Source organism: Quercus robur, chromosome 2 (assembly GCF_932294415.1).
Source record: "Quercus robur chromosome 2, dhQueRobu3.1, whole genome shotgun sequence".
Taxonomy (NCBI): domain Eukaryota; kingdom Viridiplantae; phylum Streptophyta; class Magnoliopsida; order Fagales; family Fagaceae; genus Quercus; species Quercus robur.
The window spans coordinates 17,580,086-17,601,884 of NC_065535.1; the positions used below are offsets into that span (position 1 = coordinate 17,580,086).

The 21,799-nt window shown below is 35.3% G+C and overlaps 3 protein-coding genes across 3 annotated transcripts; 1 reads left to right on the forward strand and 2 right to left on the reverse strand.

Moving 5' to 3' along the window:
- Positions 1–2,959: 2,959 nt before the first annotated feature.
- On the reverse strand, positions 2,960–3,961 carry LOC126712718 (uncharacterized). Its single transcript, XM_050412163.1, has one exon. The coding sequence runs from the start codon at positions 3,482–3,484 to the stop codon at positions 3,125–3,127; it is 360 nt and encodes a 119-aa protein (XP_050268120.1). The 5' UTR covers positions 3,485–3,961; the 3' UTR covers positions 2,960–3,124.
- A 795-nt stretch (positions 3,962–4,756) lies between these two features.
- LOC126712717 (ylmG homolog protein 2, chloroplastic) lies at positions 4,757–7,412 on the reverse strand. Its single transcript, XM_050412162.1, has 3 exons — positions 7,037–7,412; positions 5,621–5,820; positions 4,757–5,193 (listed from the first exon to the last, which is right to left on the reverse strand). The coding sequence occupies exons 1-3, from the start codon at positions 7,346–7,348 to the stop codon at positions 4,929–4,931; spliced, it is 777 nt and encodes a 258-aa protein (XP_050268119.1). The 5' UTR covers positions 7,349–7,412; the 3' UTR covers positions 4,757–4,928.
- A 191-nt stretch (positions 7,413–7,603) lies between these two features.
- Positions 7,604–21,124, forward strand: LOC126712716 (copper-transporting ATPase PAA2, chloroplastic). Its single transcript, XM_050412161.1, has 17 exons — positions 7,604–8,329; positions 8,463–8,540; positions 9,348–9,445; positions 9,560–9,613; positions 9,853–9,939; positions 10,849–11,013; positions 13,124–13,234; positions 13,553–13,621; positions 14,093–14,202; positions 14,490–14,595; positions 15,617–15,683; positions 16,718–16,797; positions 16,974–17,428; positions 18,318–18,492; positions 18,805–18,936; positions 20,376–20,526; positions 20,731–21,124. Exons 1-17 carry the CDS (start codon positions 7,699–7,701, stop codon positions 20,817–20,819), a joined length of 2,658 nt encoding a protein of 885 aa, XP_050268118.1. The 5' UTR covers positions 7,604–7,698; the 3' UTR covers positions 20,820–21,124.
- Positions 21,125–21,799: the final 675 nt, after the last annotated feature.

Genomic DNA, 21,799 nt, shown 5'->3' on the forward strand with positions numbered 1-21,799 from the left:
ACTTTGAAAAGCATGGGATCCACAAAATAGTTAATTACCACTTAAAACACACACACACTCTTACCAAACAAACAATTTGTTTTTTCACTTTTGAAAATATGTCATTATACACATAATACCAAACACTTTTTTTTTACATCATGAGTACTTTAAACCAAAATTTCTATAACACTTTTTAGATCACAGATTTCATATCAATTTGAAAACTAATACTAAACGCTATTACCCAAAAGGGCCCTTAATGATTGTTGTCACTGCTTTGAGTTGCCAACTTCTAGAATTGTGATGTTTGGAGACCTAAATATTTAGAAATGTAAGTATGCTCACGTTTGGTTTGATTAAAATTCCAGGAAATATGATATCCTCATGTTTCATTTATTATTAAGAATCTTATAGGACTTATTCTCCCAAAATCTCATTAGGTTTATAAACATTATGTAAATTGTATTATCTAGCACTTTCATATCACTTTATACACATAAATAATGAAAAATTAATATGAACCGTGAATTAAAAGTAAAATCTCCTATAATAATAGTCTAATATTAACAAATACAAAACCAAAATAACTAATTCAATTTTTATGGAGGAATTTTTTTTACAGCTATTCCATATTTCTTCTAACTAAAGGCATAAAACTCTTAAGAACTACCTTGATTTTCAGAGGGTCTCCAATCAACCCACCTAATTGATCAGAAGCCTAGGAAATAAAGTTGTTTCAATCTTGCAAGTTCGGATCTAGATAGCTGGAATCTCGCTTCATAGTCTGCTTAGTCAAATTCCTTGGTGTGGTTCCTCATCTCAAAACTTATTAGCCACCACAAATATAAATATAAATATATATATATATATATATATATGGGTTGGGTTAAAGTTACACCTGGTGTAACTTTAAGTAATGTTACACCACTCAATAACTTATTATTGAATTAATATTTTGAAAATCCAACCATTAAATTACATATTATATATGTTTTTAACATGCATGCCAATTCTCATATCAATCGGATGTAATTTATTATTTGATCCATAAACTCATCTTTTATGTATTATTTTAAACTACAAAAACTTGAATTTTAACAATTGATTGATGACATGACTATTAAATTTTAATCACCTTAAAACTTTGCAAGCATGGAGAATATATGAAGATAATGTAATCTATCGGTGGATTTGTCAATATTCGCATTCAATTAAAAAATATTGGGTGGTGTAACTTTAAGCAAAGTTACACCAAGTGTAACTTGAACTCAACCCTATATATATACAAACTCTTTGATAAAATACATTTATACTTTTATATAACTAGCTTATAACTCCATGCATATGTATTGATACATTTAAAGATATGCAATAAGATACATAATATAATTCCTATATATATAATTTAAATACTATTAATAGTCATTTTTATATTTTATTAACTCTTTAAAAAATTTTGTAAGGATATTATTAAGTATAAAATGTAAATTGTCCTTTTTTATTTTTTTTATTTTTTATTGTGAAGCATTTTTTCTTTTACGATTCATTTGTTTTAGACTATTTGGTTTTTGTACTTAATAATTCACTTGGATGAATATTTATGGTATTGTCCCACATTTGATTCTAAAATTAAGGAATAAAACCCTTTAAGAATAAATAATTTAGGATACATGGCGCAAAATTGGAACTCTAATTTGAAATTCTAATTTGAATTTCTCTCACCTTCACCTATTATTACTATTATTATTATTATTATTATTATTATTATTATTATTATAGATTTATTTTCACGGTTTACTAGTATTAATCTATCGGGTTAACTATTTAAATTTTAAGAAATACTATGTTCACAACATTTTTACAACATTTTCACAACACAACAAATTCTAAGTAGCAAGTTTTTACTGACTGTTACTGATAGACAAAAAAGTAATTTTAGTGGTGGGTTCAAATTAGAATTAGTAACAACTTATCACATAGAATTTGTTGTGAAAATATTATAGATATAACATTCTCTTAAATTTCTCATATTTAATCTTTTGAGGGAATTTATTAATTATTATGTAGTTTAATTTATAAACATATATGGGTATGGATAAGAAAAAAAAAAGTGAATTATTTAAAATCAATTTACTTTGATGACACTAGACGCTCAATTAATTGTTCCCGGAATTAGCGTTTTATTACAAAGCCCCTATTTGCCGAATTTATGGTTGCTGTCTTCTGAACTTTGTCTTATCATGAAAGTTGGTCTTTGCATTAGCCAACAATTGAAGCAAGCTCTAGTTCGTTGGAGCTGGATGGGTTTCATCAAAAAGGGTGATGAAACCCATCGACTTTGTTTTTTTAATCAATTTTGCCTTCTTCTTTTTTTGTGTGTGTGTGGTTAAGAGGTTAGATTGACTATTAAAAAATTATATTTGATTACTTATTAATTAATTAATTCTTTTAATCTTATCTGCTATAAAAAAAAAAAAAAAAAAAAAATTCTTATATAATATGAGCATTATAATAAATTAAAACTTATAACCTTTTCCATTCTTTCATTTTTCTGGCAAACCGATCAAAGAAAATCTATATATATTTCCAATCCTTCCATTTTCTCATCATTGGATGTGGTGCCAAATGGTGAAAAATTATAAATAAAAAAATAAAAAATAAATTATCTTCCCAACCTTTGTCATTCTTTTACTTTTCCATCCCTAAGAGAAAACATAGAAAACTAATAGAATTCCTTTTCCATTGTTCTATTTTTACATGCTGTCTGTGAAATTAAAAAAATAAAAATAAAATCCAATGTGGTGAAAATCTGACTCGTCTTTCAACTTTAAGAACCCCAGGTATTTGTTAAGAATCATGGAAAAGTGTTCTTTTTTTGCAGCTCAAAAAGTGTGTGTGTGTGTGAAGAGAGAGAGAGAGAGAGAGAGGGAGGCTGTTTACCTTGTTTTTTACTCTCTAGAAAGAAATGGATCAAAAATATTAATATAACAAAAACTTTTAGATTTCATTCAATAAGCTGCTAACTCTTATATCTGAAAAGATACAAAAAGTATTTCAATCCCAAACTGAGAAGCTGCTTATTCGTTTTCCTCAAACACAGCATCACGCCAAATCTTTGAGACTTTGTCTCTCTCTCTCTCTCTCATTTAAGCCAGGCCTCCCAGTTCTTTACAGAACCTTTGCACTTCAAAACCAGTATAAGCACCAAGAGAATCAAAATGATACCACAAGAAGAGCCACCAACTCTGTGAATCCAATAAGGATCAAACCTGCTACAGCTCTGATCTAAGTAATGCGACAAAACAATGGCCAAGATCAACACCAAGAGCAGCAGAGGCAACCAAGAAACAAGACTGAAGGGCTCCTCCTCAGGTTCTTCATCACTTTCCAGTTTCCGGTCAATATAGAGAGGAGAAAGTACAGCTAGAAGAGCCAAGCCTATTACCACCAGCCTCTCATATGAAGTAGACCTACTTGTTCTGCATGTAGCTCCAAGCTCCATTCAGGAAGCAACTCTCTACAGAAAACCGCCTTGTCTCGTTGTTTAAGGATTCAAGTTGATCAAATTTCACCAAAACTTGTATAGTGGCCAAGTGTGTACTTGGTGAAAAAAGAGGGAAGGCTGTGATGGGAGGGATTTTTCCAGAGAATTCTCCATCCTTCTTGTTAGTTTAGATTGATATATTCTTTGGGACTAGTTGCTGATGTTAGCTTGTTTTTTGAGCTGATCTCAGGGAACTTTCCTGGACAGCGTCTTTGGAGAAGTTTTTTCGGAAAAAGACACTCATTTTATAATCTATCCTCCCTAGGGAATCGAAGTAATGAAAATCAGGTACTTTGCAAGATAGTGCTTCGGCAGCTTACTCATGAAGTCACATTGGTTAGATTGAATGGATGTGAGCAAGTCCTGGAAAGGGATAGACTATTCCCCCATTAACAAAAATATATGTCTGATGCTGTTGTTTGGAATCTGATTCTGTCTTTGAGTTGCATAAATTCTCAAATCTATTCAAACACATATCCACAATATACAAGGTCGCAAAGCCGTTTAATATCTCATCAAAAGGAATTAAAAAGCAACACGGAATTGTGATCATTACCAATCACAAATTCACAATAGAACAAAGAAAATTGAGTGGATTATTGTATGCGGAAGAATAAACAATAAAGTTCTACAAAGGATGGTAACTACCTTTTAGGCCTGCCTAGGAAACCATAGACTTTCTCCAAGCATATAGTAGTTTTTTTTTTTTGATTGGTAAGTTATACTTCTATACAATGGGTTTCAAATCAACAGGCTCACCATCTACTCATTTTTATGAGAGAAGAAAGTATTATTTCAGCAAGAGTTCATTGGTTTTCTCTAAACTCATCATAAAGCAGCCAAAAAAGTCTTCCCTGAGGAGGACATCTACATGTATAGGTCTACCTACCAAAAATGTAAGAATGTGAATGGGTCATAAGTTATCTCCTTTGAGAATCGAGCATGGGCCTTAACTTCTATTCCATTCATTATTACTATCTGATCACATAGCTGCACAAACTGTTCTACATGAATTAAAAAACCCGCATTCACATCATTTTCTTTGATACGTATCTAGGGTACATAAGACAAAATCAAGTAGTCAGCTAAAACCACTAGCCATGAACAACTTAATATCAATAGCAGCAGACTAGTCACCCTGACAAGAATAAATTAAGTTGGATTGTTCATGCATGCCTAATACAACATTTTAACAAGATACCAGAAGATGAGACAGTGAAACAACATGCGTAACAAAAGAATTTCTACACCTCAGCCATTCGAAGTCAAGGTAAATAGGTAATATTCGGAAGATTTTTTATAACTCAAAAATGACAAGAATACACAAATGTATACCTAGTAGACTATGACAATTGGTAAGGAAGAAAATTTTGAAGAGAGAAATGGAAATGAACAGAATAGCCTAATTGACACCACCGGAGCTCTTTGACCTATTTCCTTGAAGCCTTAGCAGCCATTTCTTCTGCGATGTAGTAAGATTAGTAAACTTTGAATGAGACGCAGGACCTTCTTCAGATGTTCTTGTCCCAGGAAGTTCAGCAGGAAGTGCAGAAGCAGTGCTAGTAAAGGCATTCAGAACGAGGAATGCCAGTATGGGAGAGAGATCCAGCCCTCCAAGAGGTGGGATAATTCCACGGAATATGTTCAAGTACGGATCACATAAAGTGCTGAACGAAAACATTATATCCATCAGAAAGATGTACAGATTAAGTGAACTGAATAAACAATCAGTCAATCTTCCATATCACTGAGGCAAGTAGAAATCAAATGCTAAATGCATAAAGCAGGCTACAAACTCCAACATCAATTATATGTTCTGGACACCCCATGGACTAAAGAACAATGATGACCTTATCTATGAACGATTCTGCCTTTATTTCTTTACAATATTGTAATTCAGATTGGATATGAAGGTTATCACATCAGCCTGTGTGACTCTAAAAGGCAAATTCATTGTTAATCACCTCAGCAGTTCTAATCAAATTTCTCTAACACCATGTTCACATGAATTCAATTTTCCTGTATTTTTTCCCTTTTCCTATGATGGAATTGAAAGGTTTACCATATCAGAGTTTCAACATATAGGATGATCACCTGAGGGGACTAACGATGACAGAGGGAGCATTTGGAAACCAGGTCAAGACAAGCCTGACAATCAAAACCGTGTTATAAATGTTCAGGAAATTCAGGATGCCATTAGCCACCACAAGCCCTGCCACTGAATCTCCAGGTAAGACAGCAGCAAAATTGTGATTGGACAGAGAGCTCATGTTCCTGTAGTTCCTGCAGTCAATCTGAAGTAAAGTTCAACAAGTTACTCCAACTGATCAAAGAAATGAAGAATATTTAATATCAGTTCAGGTGTATCATAAAGAAAAGTACAAGAAGATAAAGAAAGGTGGGAACATATCCTTGGTAAACTACAAGACAAACAACAACAACTTTTACTACTATCTTAACCGAATTTATGCATTTCATATCCTATCTTTCTTTGCATTTCCACTTATTTATCTTAACATTCTCATTTCAGCTATGCTAATCTTAACCGAACATGTCATTTCCTAATAGCCAAGTACTCAATGCCAAATAGCATGATTGCTCTTGTAACAATCTTGTAAAATTTCCCTTTAGCTTAATAGGTATTTTACGATCACACAATACTCCTTATGCACTTCTCCACTTCATCTACCCTGCTCTTATCCTATGATTTACATTTTCTTCAGTCTTTCCATCCTTATGAATTATTGAACCATGATATCAAAAGCACTCATTTTTTGGCATCTCTAGACCATCAAGTTTTATGGCCCCATCTTTATTTCTCCTATTACTTAGACTTACACTCTATGTACTACATTTTAAAGTTACTTAACTTAAAGCCTTTAAATTCTAAGGCGTCCCCCTAGGTTTCTAACTTGGCGCTCACTTCATGTCTGCTTTCATCCACTAAAACTATATGCTTCGCAAAAGCATACAACCCTACACCATGGAAATTCACCAAGAGTCTAAGACAAATCTTCATGATGGACCATTTAGTTTCAATAGTAAGATAGCTAGGGGATCCCTACTTACATCGGTCATTAGGCAGTCAATCTTGTATAGTGCAGTACTGCTAGCCCTAAAACAAATGATAAAACATCCAAATTGTTGGGCAAGTTGAATAAAGTTTCTACAAGAATAACACAAACATAATCAAGGCTGAATGAAACATTTCCGGAATCAGCAATTGGATCAACTCGACTACTTTGCTATTGGCTACATGAATTCTCCAGTGCAGTGGTTTCAGTCTCTCTTTCGTCTTCTGCCTGATTGAAATTTATAATTGAAACCTTCCCTTACTGAAAATTTTATTCAGAAAGACATAAAGTAGACATTCTACAACTCAGACTCTACTCAGCGTCCATCAGAATCAATTACTCCTACTTCAATCAACTATCAAGATTCCAACATTTTTCCAATTGAGACGCCAAAAGAGTAGTAAAAAGTAAAAAGTAGAGAGTGCGAGTTACGTACCTGTTTGCGGATAGTGTGAAATTCAGAAGACCAAGCGAGGAGCTTCTTGAGAACAGGATTTTCAGAAGCGAACAGGTGAAGTAATTTGAAGCATTTATCAGTAGTTGACATGATAGAGCTTTGAATGTCACGAAGAATGGTATTTGGATTTGGACAAACATAATTACCACTGCTAGGCTTGGAGCTGAATGGTCTCAGGAATGGGGGTGCCACTGCCAATGGTGTTTGAGTGAATGCCCAAGAGAGCACTCCACAATTTGGCACAGGTTTAGTCGCCTTACATTCCGTAACGTTGTCACTATTCAGTGCCATATCTTGCGAAGCTCAGTTCACCAAGTCCACTGGTAAAACAAAGATAACGCATAGAAATCAGGAAAGAGATATTTGATCCTAGAATCATTACACTCCATACGACGACGTTGTGCACAGTTTTCAACGGTGGATACAGCGTGGCAACTCCTCCCGCAATTTTGACCACAAGTTAGTTGACTCGCAGCCAGAAATGAAAGTTGAGGATATAATTATCTGACGTGTCACATCCTGATCAAACTCGCCACGCCACTTTCAAATTACTCAACGAACACCTCCATTTGATTCATTTTCGGTTTTCCCATCACCTCCTCTCTCTCTCTCTCTCTCTCTTTCTCTCTCTCTATCCGACGATGACTGATCTACTGAGACTCTCTCTTGTGTCTCACAAAAAGCTCTGCTTCACTTATAGCACAGACTCTAATACTCTGATTCCAGTAAAACGGCGTCGTAATGACCTTCCGCGCCGCTCTCGACTTTGCTTTCGCCTCTCAGCTCCTAATCTCGTTATCTCGAACTCTCTCGAAACCGAACGGATGATTACGCAAAACGATGCGTTTCGCAGCCGTGGCGACGAGTCGTCGGCTCTTCTCGATGTATCGGGAATGATGTGCGGGGCCTGCGTGTCGCGAGTCAAATCGTTGCTCTCCGCCGACGACCGAGTCGACTCGGTGGTGGTCAACATGTTGACCGAGACCGCCGCGGTCAAATTGAAGCCTGAGGTCGCGAAGCTCGATATGGCTGCGAATGTTGCGGAGAGTTTGGCTGTGAAGCTGACGGAGTGTGGGTTCCCGACGAAGAGGAGGGTTTCGGGGATGGGAGTAACGGAGAACGTGAAGAAGTGGAAGGATATGGCGAAGAAGAAAGAGGAATTGCTCGCTAAGAGTCGGAACCGAGTGTTCTTCGCGTGGACTTTGGTGGCTTTGTGTTGCGGATCGCACGGTTCGCATATCTTGCATTCTCTTGGAATTCACGTTGCTCATGGTAATTGTAAATCAAATTATTTCAGAAACTCGAAACAAGAACGAGCAAGTTAAGTTTTGCTTTTCAAAGCAAAAAAAAAAAAAAAAAAAATTGGTTCATTTGATTTATTTTTCATTGTTGTTGTTTGGTGTAGGATCGTTCTGGGAGGTACTTCATAATTCATATGTGAAGGGCGGTTTGGCTTTGGGAGCTCTATTAGGACCTGGACGAGGTCAGTAATGGCTTCCCTTTCATCCTCTTGGTATATTTTGTCAACTAGTATCTCATGAGGGATTTGATGTGTTTGTAATAAATTTTCATTGGTATTTGAGATCAATGCACCTATAACAAAGAGTGAGTTGATTCAAGTTGAGGGAATGAAAAAAAAGTAGAGGAAGACCAAAAATGAAATTACTAGAACGACATGTCAATTGAGGAAGTAACAGGAGACTATGACTTCGGATAGAATAAAATGGAGGAAAAAAATACATGTGGCTGATCCTGACTAATCTGTTAAGGATCTATGGCCGACCCTGCTCATTGATTAATTTTGGTTAGATTATTGTTTATTGCCTTACCTTCCTGACTTTTAAAAGATTATACTGAACCTCCTTATAGTTTATATTAAGTTGATTTGTCTTCGTAAATCTATCAAGTAATGTCACATCATCATCAATTTGACACCTTATTTGTAAACTATCATTCTTCCTCCTTCTTTTTCCTCTTAACTGTTCATCCAAAATGTATCAATTTAATTCACCCCACAGGCAGGGCATTTGATAGGAAAGAAAAAGGAAGGAAGATTGTGTGCAATTAGGGTGTTGAATAGTAGATGATGATGAAGATGTAGCATCACTTGATAGATTCACCAAATTTTTTCAGTCTAATCCAAACTACAAGGACATTGAACCGATCAATGTATGAATTTAAAATCAAACTATAGCCAAGGAGGTAAAGTGTAGTTTGCTTACTTTGTATGTTCAAATTTTTCTATGTCTATTAATATGTTTTGATTGAAAAGAGTAAGAATATGTTTCAGACTTGCTTTTTGATGGTTTGAGGGCACTCAAGAAAGGTTCACCAAATATGAATTCTCTAGTGGGATTTGGATCAATCTCTGCATTTATCATTAGTGCGGTGAGGCCCTTTCTGAAAGCTAACATTGAGTTTTCCCTTGCATTGCAAGATGGTTATGCTATATTTCAGTTTTGGTTGTAAATTTTATTATCTTAAATTTATTCTCTCTTGTAGGTCTCACTTCTTAACCCTGGCCTTGAATGGGATGCATCATTCTTCGATGAACCGGTGAATTGCTTTACTTTCATTATTTTCAGTACTTTGCATGATCTTCTTAGAAGCTTGTTAAGTTTTTAAGCTGAGTTTGAGAAACCTATTACTCAACATGGCTTGGCTTTTTGCTTTTTAAGCTGAGCTTATGAAGTTTTTTGGATGATCTTCATGACATGTGAAAGCTAGTAAGTTAAACATTAAAGTTCATTAGAAAACAAATTCCTCATGGAAGGCTCCTGTATTTTAGCATGCAGGTCATGCTTCTTGGTTTCGTGCTCCTAGGACGTTCTCTGGAAGAAAAGGCAAGGATCAGGGCATCAAGTGATATGAATGAACTTTTAGTAAGTTCAAAATGTGCTTTATGGCACTAATTTCAACAAAATAATCTATGAAAATTCTGATAGTCTCTTCTCATGAAATTCGGCTTTATTATAGCTTCTTTAACTTGTGTAGTTGTGCCTTTTTTACCTGCCATTGTGATTTATTTTTCTTTTTATCTGTCTAAAAGGTTTTCAATGGGTGATATTGAGTTTGGATGGGAATATTATTCATTATTGTTATTATTGGTAGTAGTAGTAGTATTTATCCTTTTAGTATTTCAGTGCATTTTGATGGAACACTCACTAAGCTAGTTCTTCCCATAATTTCTTTCTTTCTTTGCTCTATTATGTACTTTTGTAGCTTGTCTCCCCCCCCCCCCCCCCCCCCCCTCTCTTTCATTTCTAGCAGCAATGAAAAAAATATATGATCCAAATTCAAGGTACTTCGTTTTATATTAAAAGACAATTGTTTTTCTCGGTTGCTGAAACACGTTGATCACAGTTGTCTCAATGTATTTTTGGTTTGATGTAGTTCTCCATGTCTCTGTTGTCTGTATTAGGTCTAGCCTAATGTCATAAAAATACGAAGGTAGCAGAGATAAGCATATTTATTTGGTGAGAGAGTACCATTTGCTCACTGCAATGAACATGCTAGCCTGAGTATTTGTGAATTACTGTATTGTTAAAAAACATGGCACCACGGTTTACTTTCATTAAATTCAACACATTTCAGAACACCCGTTTCTTGTTTTCTTTATGTCCCATTGTATAGGATTGGCTTACCGGAAAAAGTGATGAGTGGAAATGACCTTAATTTGACTGTACAGGAAATTGATCTATGCATGATGTCCTTTCCTATATGCTTGGATATCTTATTGTGGATAAAATAGTCAACTCTTGTTTGATTGAATGTGCTGGATGTTTTTGCAGTCATTGATATCCACTCAATCACGACTTGTGATCATGTCCTCTGAAAGTGATTCAAATGCTGATAGTGTACTTTGCTCTGATGCAATATGTATTGAGGTTCCAACTGATGACATTCGAGTTGGAGATTCCGTGTTGGTTTTGCCTGGAGAAACTATTCCTGTAGATGTAAGTGTTCAGAATGCTTATGGATTTCCATGGTTTAAAATCAGTTATTATGAGAAATCACATTTGAATCTTCAATCAGCTCCTGCCAGTGAGCTATAGTTTGATTGTCACTTCCCCCTCCCATAATGTTGAGATGGAGATGAGGTCATGGGTTCAAGACACATTGGTGCATTTAACATACCATTAAATAAATAAATAAAATCTTCAATCAGTCTTATAGTCTACCCTTTCCCCAGTGCAATTTATCTCTGACTTGATATGTTTTACCCTTTAACATAAAAACCAACCTTGTTATGAAATCAGATAATTTCTTGTTAGGTCAAACATTTGTGTATAGCCTTAAGATTTCATTAATATGTTGTATGAATACATATTAGATCAATATATACACATAACATGTTTTTGCTGTAAAAATTGATTTGTTGATTACTTAAGATAGTCTCTCATTCATTTTTTTTCTTTGTGGAGCCTCTTTCCGTTATATATTGACGCAAGATAGAGAACTATATTTAGGGTTCTTAATGAAATGTTGGTTAGGAATTTGATGTAAAGTTTATATATATGGCTAAGTTGGTTGAGAAGGATTAGTGGATGAAGGCTTACACATGAGTTACAAGCTACCTAAAAATGAGTAGTCGGACCTTGAAGGTAGCTCTATACACACATAAAGCCAACATCTAACTCACTTCTTAGCTAGGAAGCATGGACATGGCCCAAAAAAAAAAGGTTCTCTTATTTTTTGTTTTTCATTTTTTATTTCGGATACAGTTAAGACACTTCTGGGACATGATTGCAAAATGGTGATGATAAAACTAGGGGAAAAAAAGGTGGATTGATTTGACCCGTCGATCGGTGTTTAGATTGTAATACACTCTCTCTCTCTCTCTCTCTCGTTGTCATCCTACATCTACACTCCGACAAAGCTCATCAGCACTTGTCTCAGCCCATCGATGTTGCTCTTACCATTCTCTCTTCTCTATGTTCTCTGTTATGTCTTTTTTTATTCTTTGCTTTTGTTTATGTTCGAGAGCCAGAGGCTTCTCAGTGAAATTTTACATTCAATTTTTTTAAAGACTGAGCTGATTGTGTATTTTCCAATCATTAAGACAGCTGAATGTAATTAATGCTTTATTCTAACTCTCTCAGTCAAAACAAAGCTATATGGAATAGGGATTAGTGTTAAGCAATTAAAACTTAAAAGTTGTAAATATCGCAAACAATATTTTAATTATCATCACTAGTTAACATAAAACATGCTTAAAAATATATATAATATGCATAAAATTATAAATTATTTATTTATCGTTTCCCACTATGTCGTGTACTAGCTTCCCCCCCTCTCCCCTTTTGCTAAGTTGTGAAAGAGGAGTGGTCAAGTAGGACAACACCACACGAGGTTGGCTTCATAGAGTAGCAATACCTCTCACTCATGGCAGTGGAACAATAACAGGTCAGTGCCATTTGTAAAGGGGCTTAGGGGTAACTAGGTGTAAAAAAAAAAAAAAAAAAAGGGATCTTGATGATTTGGTGCTCGATAAAACAAATACGGAAAAGAAGAAGGAAACAGCATAGGCAATCACCCCTTAAAAGCTCAAAAGCTACTGGAATATGTATTAAAACATTCTCTGAATTTTTGGCCTACATAATGATAAAGGTCTTTATATAGGCTGTTATCAATCCTATTACAACAAAGACTAGGATTCCCAAGTTAAAAATGGAAAAGAACCGCTAACCAGGTAGAAACTACTAGAATAAAATAGAAAAGGATTCCAAAACCTAAAATAAGACTCACAAACCTTTAGTACTGCTCATTCCAAAAAATCACCCCTAGCTTAGAAAAATTAAATAGAACTGAACTGAACTAACAGCTTACTAGCACAAATAGAGATAAAGTTAAGTTCAAAACTAATTAGGCTGAGACTTTGTAAGATTACAACTAGGCCCCACATCAAATTTAGACCATAGCTTCAAATAGGTTTGATTTTTAACTTTGCTCTTCCAGAGCTTTTTGTTGCTTGCATCATATGTATCTATGTATATATGTGCATACATATATTAAAAATGAAATGTTTGTATAGATGTCAACTGAAACTAAAATTGCCTGCAACAGGGAAAAGTTCTTTCAGGAAGAAGTGTTGTGGATGAATCCATGCTTACAGGAGAGTCACTTCCTGTGTTTAAGGAAAAAGGCCTCACAGTCTCTGCTGGAACTATAAACTGGGTATGACCATGTGAAGACTTGAATGTTATTCCTTCTGCCCTTAATTCTGTTCTGTAGGGTGATATTTTTTGTGTGATGCTTATGTTTTAGACATAGATAGAACTTTTCATAATAAATTTTGTATTGCCTTTATATATTTAGGATATATGAGATGGGAGTTTGAAAACACATTGTTACTTACCATTTTTCTCCTTGTGAAATCAAGCTTTAGGCCACATAGTTCACTCTTCAGTTAACTCTTAGGACATCCAAATTTTACGCAGGTTTTGATGTCTCAATTTTGTTTAAGTTAATTAGAAGTGCTACTTTGTATTTCAGGATGGTCCTTTGAGGATTGAAGCCTCTTCCACTGGCGCCAACTCAACAATTTCCAAGATTTTTCGCATGGTTAGTAAAACAACGGTTGTTTTATTTCTTTTCTTTTTCATGTCATTTTGGCCCATAATTCTAAACTAGAGGTATTTTGAAATGCCTCATGTTTTAAAGATTGGGGTTTTTTTTTTTTTGGGGGGGGGGGGGGGGGGGTGGGGTGGTTGTTGCCAACAGGGTAAGAAAGTCATGAAACTTGACTTTCTTAGAAACAATAAGAATTGACCCCATTTCTCCTATTGCTTTACCCATATAAACAAACATTTGAAACTTACTACACTTGTGTGAACAGCTCAAATAAAACCTGGCCAGGTTGGATGGACAGTTATTGAGATAAGCCTAATGAACAATCTAATGCTTGATGGTTCATATTATATTATATACATACATATATATGATAAGTGGATGGTTCGTATTATATGAGACTTTAAAGCTTATTAGATGGATGTGTATTAGTGGTTTCTAGTTATATGAAAGTTCTATTGTCAGGTTGAGGATGCTCAAGGACATGAAGCACCCATACAAAGGCTTGCAGATTCAATAGCTGGGCCATTTGTATATAGTGTAATGACTCTCTCAGCTGCTACATTTGCATTTTGGTATGTGTTTGCTTCTTTATATAGTGTAATGACTCTCTCAGCTGCTACATTTGCATTTTGGTATGTGTTTGCTTCTTTAGTTATTCTTACATTCATAATGCTTAAAAAATGCTATTAGGTTATATGAAAGGATTAATAGGACCAGTATCGGAGTTTTTAAGAAAGGCTACAATTTATAAACCTCTTGTAACATTAATCAATTTAACTTGACACTGAAATTTATTAATTCTCATATATTTCCTGTTATAATCTACTTGCTTTTAACACCTGGTTGTATTCCTGTTCAGGTATTATATTGGGACACACATTTTTCCAGATGTTTTGCTCAATGATATTGCTGGGCCAGAAGGAAATCCTCTGCTTCTGAGCTTGAAACTTTCTGTGGATGTATTGGTGAGTATCGGTGAACTTATATGCTATTATAACTAATTGTCTTTAGACTACTTTCTGGTGTTATTCAACAAAGATTTTGGGACATCTAAATGGAAATGGATGCCTATTAAACTGTACAGAAATATTCTATATCTGGATGATTCCCTGCAGTTGTGATGATTTTTATTGTCCTCTTTTTCATGAAATCTTCCTGAAGTTCAATCATAACTTGTATTACATGAAATCTTGCTTAGATTAAATCCATGCCTCAAACACTGTGATTTCAATTGTTTTTAGATCTCATCCTTGATTGAAAAGTGCTAAGTGCTAACAAAAATTAAGGCTGCTTAAGCCACTGACTAGACAGTAGTAGAACAATACTTCAGACTAAAACTGTGTAAAAGTCTTTAAACTACTTTTTGGTGTCATTCAACAAAGATTTTGGTACATTTAAATGGAAATGGATGCCTATTAAACTGTATAGAAATATTCTATATCTGGATGATTCCCTGCAATTGTGGTGATTTTTATTGTCCTCTTTTTCATTAAATCTTCTTGAAGTAATCATAACTAGTATTACATAAAATCTTACTGAGATTAAATCCATGTCTCAAACACTTTGTTTTCAATAGTTTTTAGATCCCATCATTGATTGAAAAGTGATAACAAAAATTAAGGCCACTAAAGCCAGTGACTAGACAGTTGTAGAACAATACTGCAGACTGAAAACTGTGTATCCATTCATCTTACAAGTAGTCAGCCATTTAAGACTCCATGTCATACTGATCTGCGATAATCATCATTGAAAAAAAAAAGTATCAATGAAAAAAATTACACTCATCCGCTATATCATTTTTCATAATTCAAATTGATGCTATAGGACTGATTCATTTAGCCATTTGTCTATTACCGCCATCTATTGAGGAAAAACATCTTTGCTGATGATCCTATATATTGAAACAAGAAACTCTTGAGAGAAAATTTAAAAGAAATGTTATTGTTATTTATTCATTTCTTAAGAGTAATTTTTTCTCTCCCTTAGGTAGTTTCTTGCCCATGTGCACTGGGACTTGCCACACCCACAGCAATCCTAGTTGGCACCTCTCTTGGTACGTTATCTAACTTGTTTGCTATATTCAGTTAGTCTTTGCTCTTCTTTTTTTCCTTTTTATTGGGATAAGTTATATTATATGCAGTTGGATGTTTTATAATGCTGACACACAAGTTCTAAAACAAGTGTGCATGAGATCTTACTGCTCAGATGATACTTTATGCCCTGTAATCAACTTTCTTTCTTCCTAATATCTATTATTGTTGCAAATATGAGATGATTGAGAGTATCAATGAGACCTACAATGAGCATCTGTCATAACAAATGCTGAAATGAGTAACTTCTACTCTTCTAGTTCTGACTGCAAATAAGTGAAAAAAATATAATAGAGATTTTTGCATATCTATATTTATATAAAGGATACTTTTCCATGGATGATTCTCAAAACGTCCTCTGAATGCCAAATACCAGTTTGTCAAATATCACTCTACTGACTATCACAGTACTACTTTTATAAGATGGTGTGCAGAATTGACGCGGGACAAGGAGTGGAAGATAGAAATTAGGGGAAAGCAAAAGACAAATCCTAAACTTCACCATCTAGAATTTTCCTGAAACCCTAGGCCTCATCACCTAAGGGTGATTGGAATCACTATCAGGCCGTCCCTATTCAGAAAATTCTTATTCAAATTGCACTGCTTCAAACCATTCCTACTTTTTGGTAGGCTTTGAGTACATCAATTCAAGCCACAATTATTTCCATGAAATCCCCGACAACAATAAATTCAAAATTCAAAAGTGAAATCTAGAAAAATCTGAAATTCAAAACTCAAAAGTGAAATGTGAGATTTTAAATAAGGAAAAAAAAAATCTGAAACAATAAATTAAAAATATATATAAAAAAATATTGGCTGTGCTCCCTGCATCAATAATGTTTTAAAACAAGGCGTAAAGCTTACATGCACTTTAAAATTTATTGTGTTTCCAATAGTCATATTCCTCTCTGTTTATGTGTCCCTGCCCCTGTACTATAAATATTGTACTTATTGAGACCTCCAATGCCGTCCCTTTGTTGCATTGGACCATGAGCAGGAGCAAGACAAGGACTTCTTATAAGAGGAGGAGATGTGTTGGAACGCTTGGCCAGCATAGATTATGTTGCTTTAGATAAGGTAGTCCCCCCCTTCACCCCCTCTCCTCCCCCCCCCCCCCCCCCCCCTCTCCTTTCCTCCAACTCATAAACACATGGAACTGGCTCTGAAATTGATAAGTTTTGTTGTATAAATAATGCATTTTAGTCTAGATTATTTGAGTTCTCTGCATCCTGACTCAAATTTTCAACTTTCAGACAGGGACCCTCACAGAAGGAAAACCTGCTGTGTCCGCTGTGGCATCTTTTGTTTATGCAGAATCTGAAATTCTTCAAATTGCTGCTGCAGTAGAGAAAACAGCTTCACATCCTATAGCAAAGGCTATATTAAAAAAGGCTGAATTATTAAATTTGGATATCCCTGTCACAAGAGGGCAATTAGTAGAACCTGGTTTTGGAACCTTGGCAGAATTAGATGGCCGTTTGGTAGCAGTTGGTTCCTTAGAATGGGTTCATGCACGGTTTCAAAGAAGAACAAGCTCATCTGATCTTATGAATCTGGAGCATGCTGTGATGCAAGATTCATCAATAGGAATATCATTGTCAAGCCATTCAAAAACAGTTGTTTATGTTGGACGTGAAGGAGAAGGCATCATTGGTGCTATTGCAATATCTGATAGTTTACGCCTTGATGCTAGATCTACTGTAACTAGGTAAATTGCTTTTTCCTTAAAATGATATAATTGTGACAATTTCTAGCTGCATATACAAGAACCCTGCATTATTTTATCTGATAATGTACAGAATCTAGTTTTATGTTATGGCGATCATGAGCGTCCTTGGTGACCAGAGCTATTCATTGTTTATTCCAACTATAATGCAAATCTGTTTCACACCCCCCCCCCCCCCCCCCCCCTTTCTCTTTTCCCCTCTTTAACTGTCTTCTGCTCTTTGTTTACCAGTCATTTCCTGAACCTCACCAAAAAAATCATTGCAGTGCCCCTGTCACTAAAAGAATATAGATTGTCTCTGAATTTGTAGTGAATATTTGACTCTAAACTCATAATTAGAAGATTTTCAAAGAATATTGTGGTCCTTGCAAAGTGAAATGAGTTCAAATATACTTTGTTTTGTACGTTTGTCCATGATAAAAAATAAATAAAAAATAAATAAATTTGATAGGTAATAATACTTTATTGAAAAGAGACTACTTCATGCAAAAATACATGAAGGAGCCTAAAGAATTACAAAGAATACAAAAGATTATGTACATATAAATTTTTGTACTTGACATGTTGGCCAGCATATTTCTAATTGCTAGACTTCCCCTTCTCTATGTTGGATTATTTATCCCAATCCTCAGAATGGATAATTAGAATCTTTTTATTAATTCTGTGTCATGGTTGTGATGGAATCCTAGTGATTAGTAATAACGCTTTTCTGTATGTTGGTTGACAGAACAACTATGTTTAGTTTCATTCTATTTGTTGGATTTTGGCATTGTTTCTTTGTATGGTTTTTGCTGAATGGCAATATTTTCCTTGCCATTCTTGTCACTCGAGTTCTGGCTACATGTGCTTATGTTGCTGCTTTGATGGGAAGGCTCCAGCAGAAGGGTATCAAGGCAGTTCTCTTATCAGGAGACAGGGAAGAGGCAGTGGCAACTATTGCAAAGACAATTGGAATGGGAAGTGATTGTATCAATGCCTCCTTGACTCCGCAGCGTAAATCTGAAATTATCTCAACTCTTAAATCTGCAGGACATCGTGTTGCTATGGTAACCATCTTCAATCAGATCCATTACTTCTCTAGAATTAATATGAACATAGAAAATTTGCAATGGTTAAATAGGTCCTTCATGCTAGCGATTCTGATTTTTTCAATCAACTGTTCACACTAAATTCCATGGATCTAAAAAAAGAGCTCTGAGGTAAATCTCAGTTGGCATTCAACCTTCCCCAATCCCCATGGACATGATATCAGATAAAGATTTGCTTGTACCTCATCCCTAAGCAACCTATTATGGACTTTTAATAGGCTTTTTCTTTGGTAGAAATGACATTTTTCTGACATGTCTAGTTTTCTTAAGGTGGGTGATGGCATAAATGATGCACCTTCTTTGGCTCTTGCCGATGTCGGGATTGCTCTGCAGATTGAAGCACAAGAGAACGCTGCATCTGATGCAGCATCCATTGTACTTCTTGGAAACAAGCTTTCACAGGTATGTTCTTTCCAATGTGATTGATTTTTTCTTCTTGTTTTATGCTACTTATGCACACATGGGATTTCTCTGTTGCCAAAAAAAATGTTGAGGATCATCACATTCTCACAGATTGGATTTCTGATAACAATCTCTTTGGTAGCTTTTTATACTCAAGGTATATTTCATTACAATATTTTTCTTCCCCTGCTAGGATATAAATACCCTGTTTTAGGGATGATCAGAATAACCATTCAACCCAGAAAACTCTGGTAACTGCACTACCAGTACCAGCTCTATACTCTGTTTAGTAGTGATCAGAAGTAACCATTCAACCCAAAAAACTCTGGTCATGTTACAATATCTTATGGATATGAACCTGTATTCATGATTCTACTAAAGATACTAGGGGGTTTGCATGGGTTGGGCTGGAGTTTTTTTTTTTACCCAACCCAACAAGTCAGGTTGGAAAATTCTTGACTCAACCCAATCCATCAACCAACCCACGTACGTGGGTCAGGTCGGGTTGGGTTAGGTCAGCAGATAATTTTCAAAAAACTTCCAGCCTTGTCAAAAATTGGGCTTTCATCAACTAATTAAGCATTTTTCTTTAATAGCTTACAATTCCCATAATATGTCTAAATTATATTTCAAATTTCATCAAAACTAATTCTCAAAATACCAAAATAAATCAAACTAAATTTTTTTTAACAGTGGTAATAAAATACACTGTATTTGAACATGACCCAATCCGAGGCTAAAAAGAAAAACCCAACCCAACTCACCAACCCGAGGCATTGGATTGGGTTGTGTTGGGTCAGTTTCATCGGGTTGGTAGGTTGGATGCACACTAATTCAAAGAGGAAGAGCACGCCTTCAACATTTACTTGCACGATATGCTCCTTGAAAGCTTCTTGGGTGATTTGTCAAATTATAATATGAGAGTTGAGAGCTAAACTATCATTACAGAGGATGGGGAACCTTCTATATAAAGTTGACAAATGAATAAAAACGAGAAGAGTACCCCATTCCTATTGTATAAATTGTCCTTGACTGAATGGTCCATTGACAAATTAGGCCACTCTGATTCTTTTATGATTTAAAGGGATAAAAAAAATGTATATGGTTATCATATGTTAGTGGCAGATTGATGCTTTTGATTTGGATGCAAAACTTGTCAATATGGTAATGGGGTTATTTTAAAACTGGGAAATTACGAAGTAGAGAAATGGAGGTAAATCCCCTCCTGTCTTGTCCTGTCCATCTGTCTAGCTTGTTTTCTCTGCATTCCAATGAAAGTTTTAACTTACCCCAAAAAAAAAAAAAAAAAAAAAACAGGAGAAGGGAAGAAGTCCCATTAACGAAACTGTTTGAACCATGAATGCTGTGTACTTTTTCCTACATTAAAGCTTATACTAGGTTTTCCGTGTTTCTTTTTTCTGAATTTGTGTTGTTGGCAGGTTGTAGATGCATTGGAACTTGCACAAGCAACTATGGCAAAAGTGTACCAAAACTTATCATGGGCAATAGCATACAATGTTGTTGCCATCCCCATTGCCGCTGGAGTACTCCTTCCACAATATGATTTTGCCATGACGCCTTCACTTTCAGGTCTGCAATCTGCATAGTTTTATTACTCAATCCAAGTTATTCTTTGATTGGAATGGTTAAAAAAGCCAATGTTCATTGTTCCATGCGTATCTCATGAACATGCCTTGCCTACATATATTACAGTACCACATACCACTTTACGGGCCCTACCAACTATTCTTTTCCAGTTTCATGAAAGATTCACTCCTATGTTTGGTTTAACAGGTGGCCTGATGGCTCTGAGCTCAATATTTGTTGTCACCAATTCGTTGCTTCTACAGCTCCATGGGTCTCAGAGAAGCAGTAAGAACTAGCTATGATTTGATGCCAAATATACCCGCTGTTAAAAATTCCGGATGAGTTTGTTTCTAGTAATTTTTTCTGCGTTAATCCCACGGCTTCCTTTCATTTATTGTGTGATAATGTATAAATATATATAGTATTTGATAGCTGTTAATGATTAAAGGCTTAAAGCCTGTGTAAGATTGTAGTATTGTAACATCAAATATTCATAGAAGCAACATAAGCAAGCTCGTCACAAGTTGTGTATCCTAAAAGATATGGGCTCATTGGGCTGGCCCCCTCGTAGTCCGTTATGTATCTCTGCTTTCTTGGTCTTTGTATTTGTTTCATGTTTATGTGACAACTATGTGGTTGTTTCTTGTTTTAATGAATACTATTCAGCCAAAAAAAAAAGAGGGATTATGGCTGGCTAGTGGCTAGCTACTAGCTTCCAACTACATAATTATTTTATCATCATTTGGAATGTTACAAATTTAAAAAATTAGGGGCTTCAAGATTCCACATTATTCAGGAAGGGCATGACGTGGCTAGTGATTTCATAATCTTTAGTCTTTTTACTCTTTCTTTTGTTCCCAACACCAACAACAACATCACTCCAGTAAACTGATTTGTTAAGGCTAGTGCATTACACGTAGCATGTGCTTCCACTCGTACACAAGCACCTTTGCTCGTGTCTCTCTATTTATGTGCACATTTATATTGTTAGGTAATAAAAAATATATCTTATGTTAAAAGGGATTTGCTCTTGCCCCACCAGAACCCAACAATGAATGACTATTCAACTCTTTGTTTGTGCATGGCATGGGCATTGCTGGTAAAAGCAGGGCTTGATAATTCAGATTTCAGAACCGTAGATCCATGGACAATAGTGGGCTCCTGTGCAGGTTGTACAGTATTAATCCTTGTCAGGTATTTTTCTTTCCCTGTTGGTTTCATGTGACCTCCCAAAATAACCAATAGCTTTATGCAGTATCGTCGCTATACCCACCAT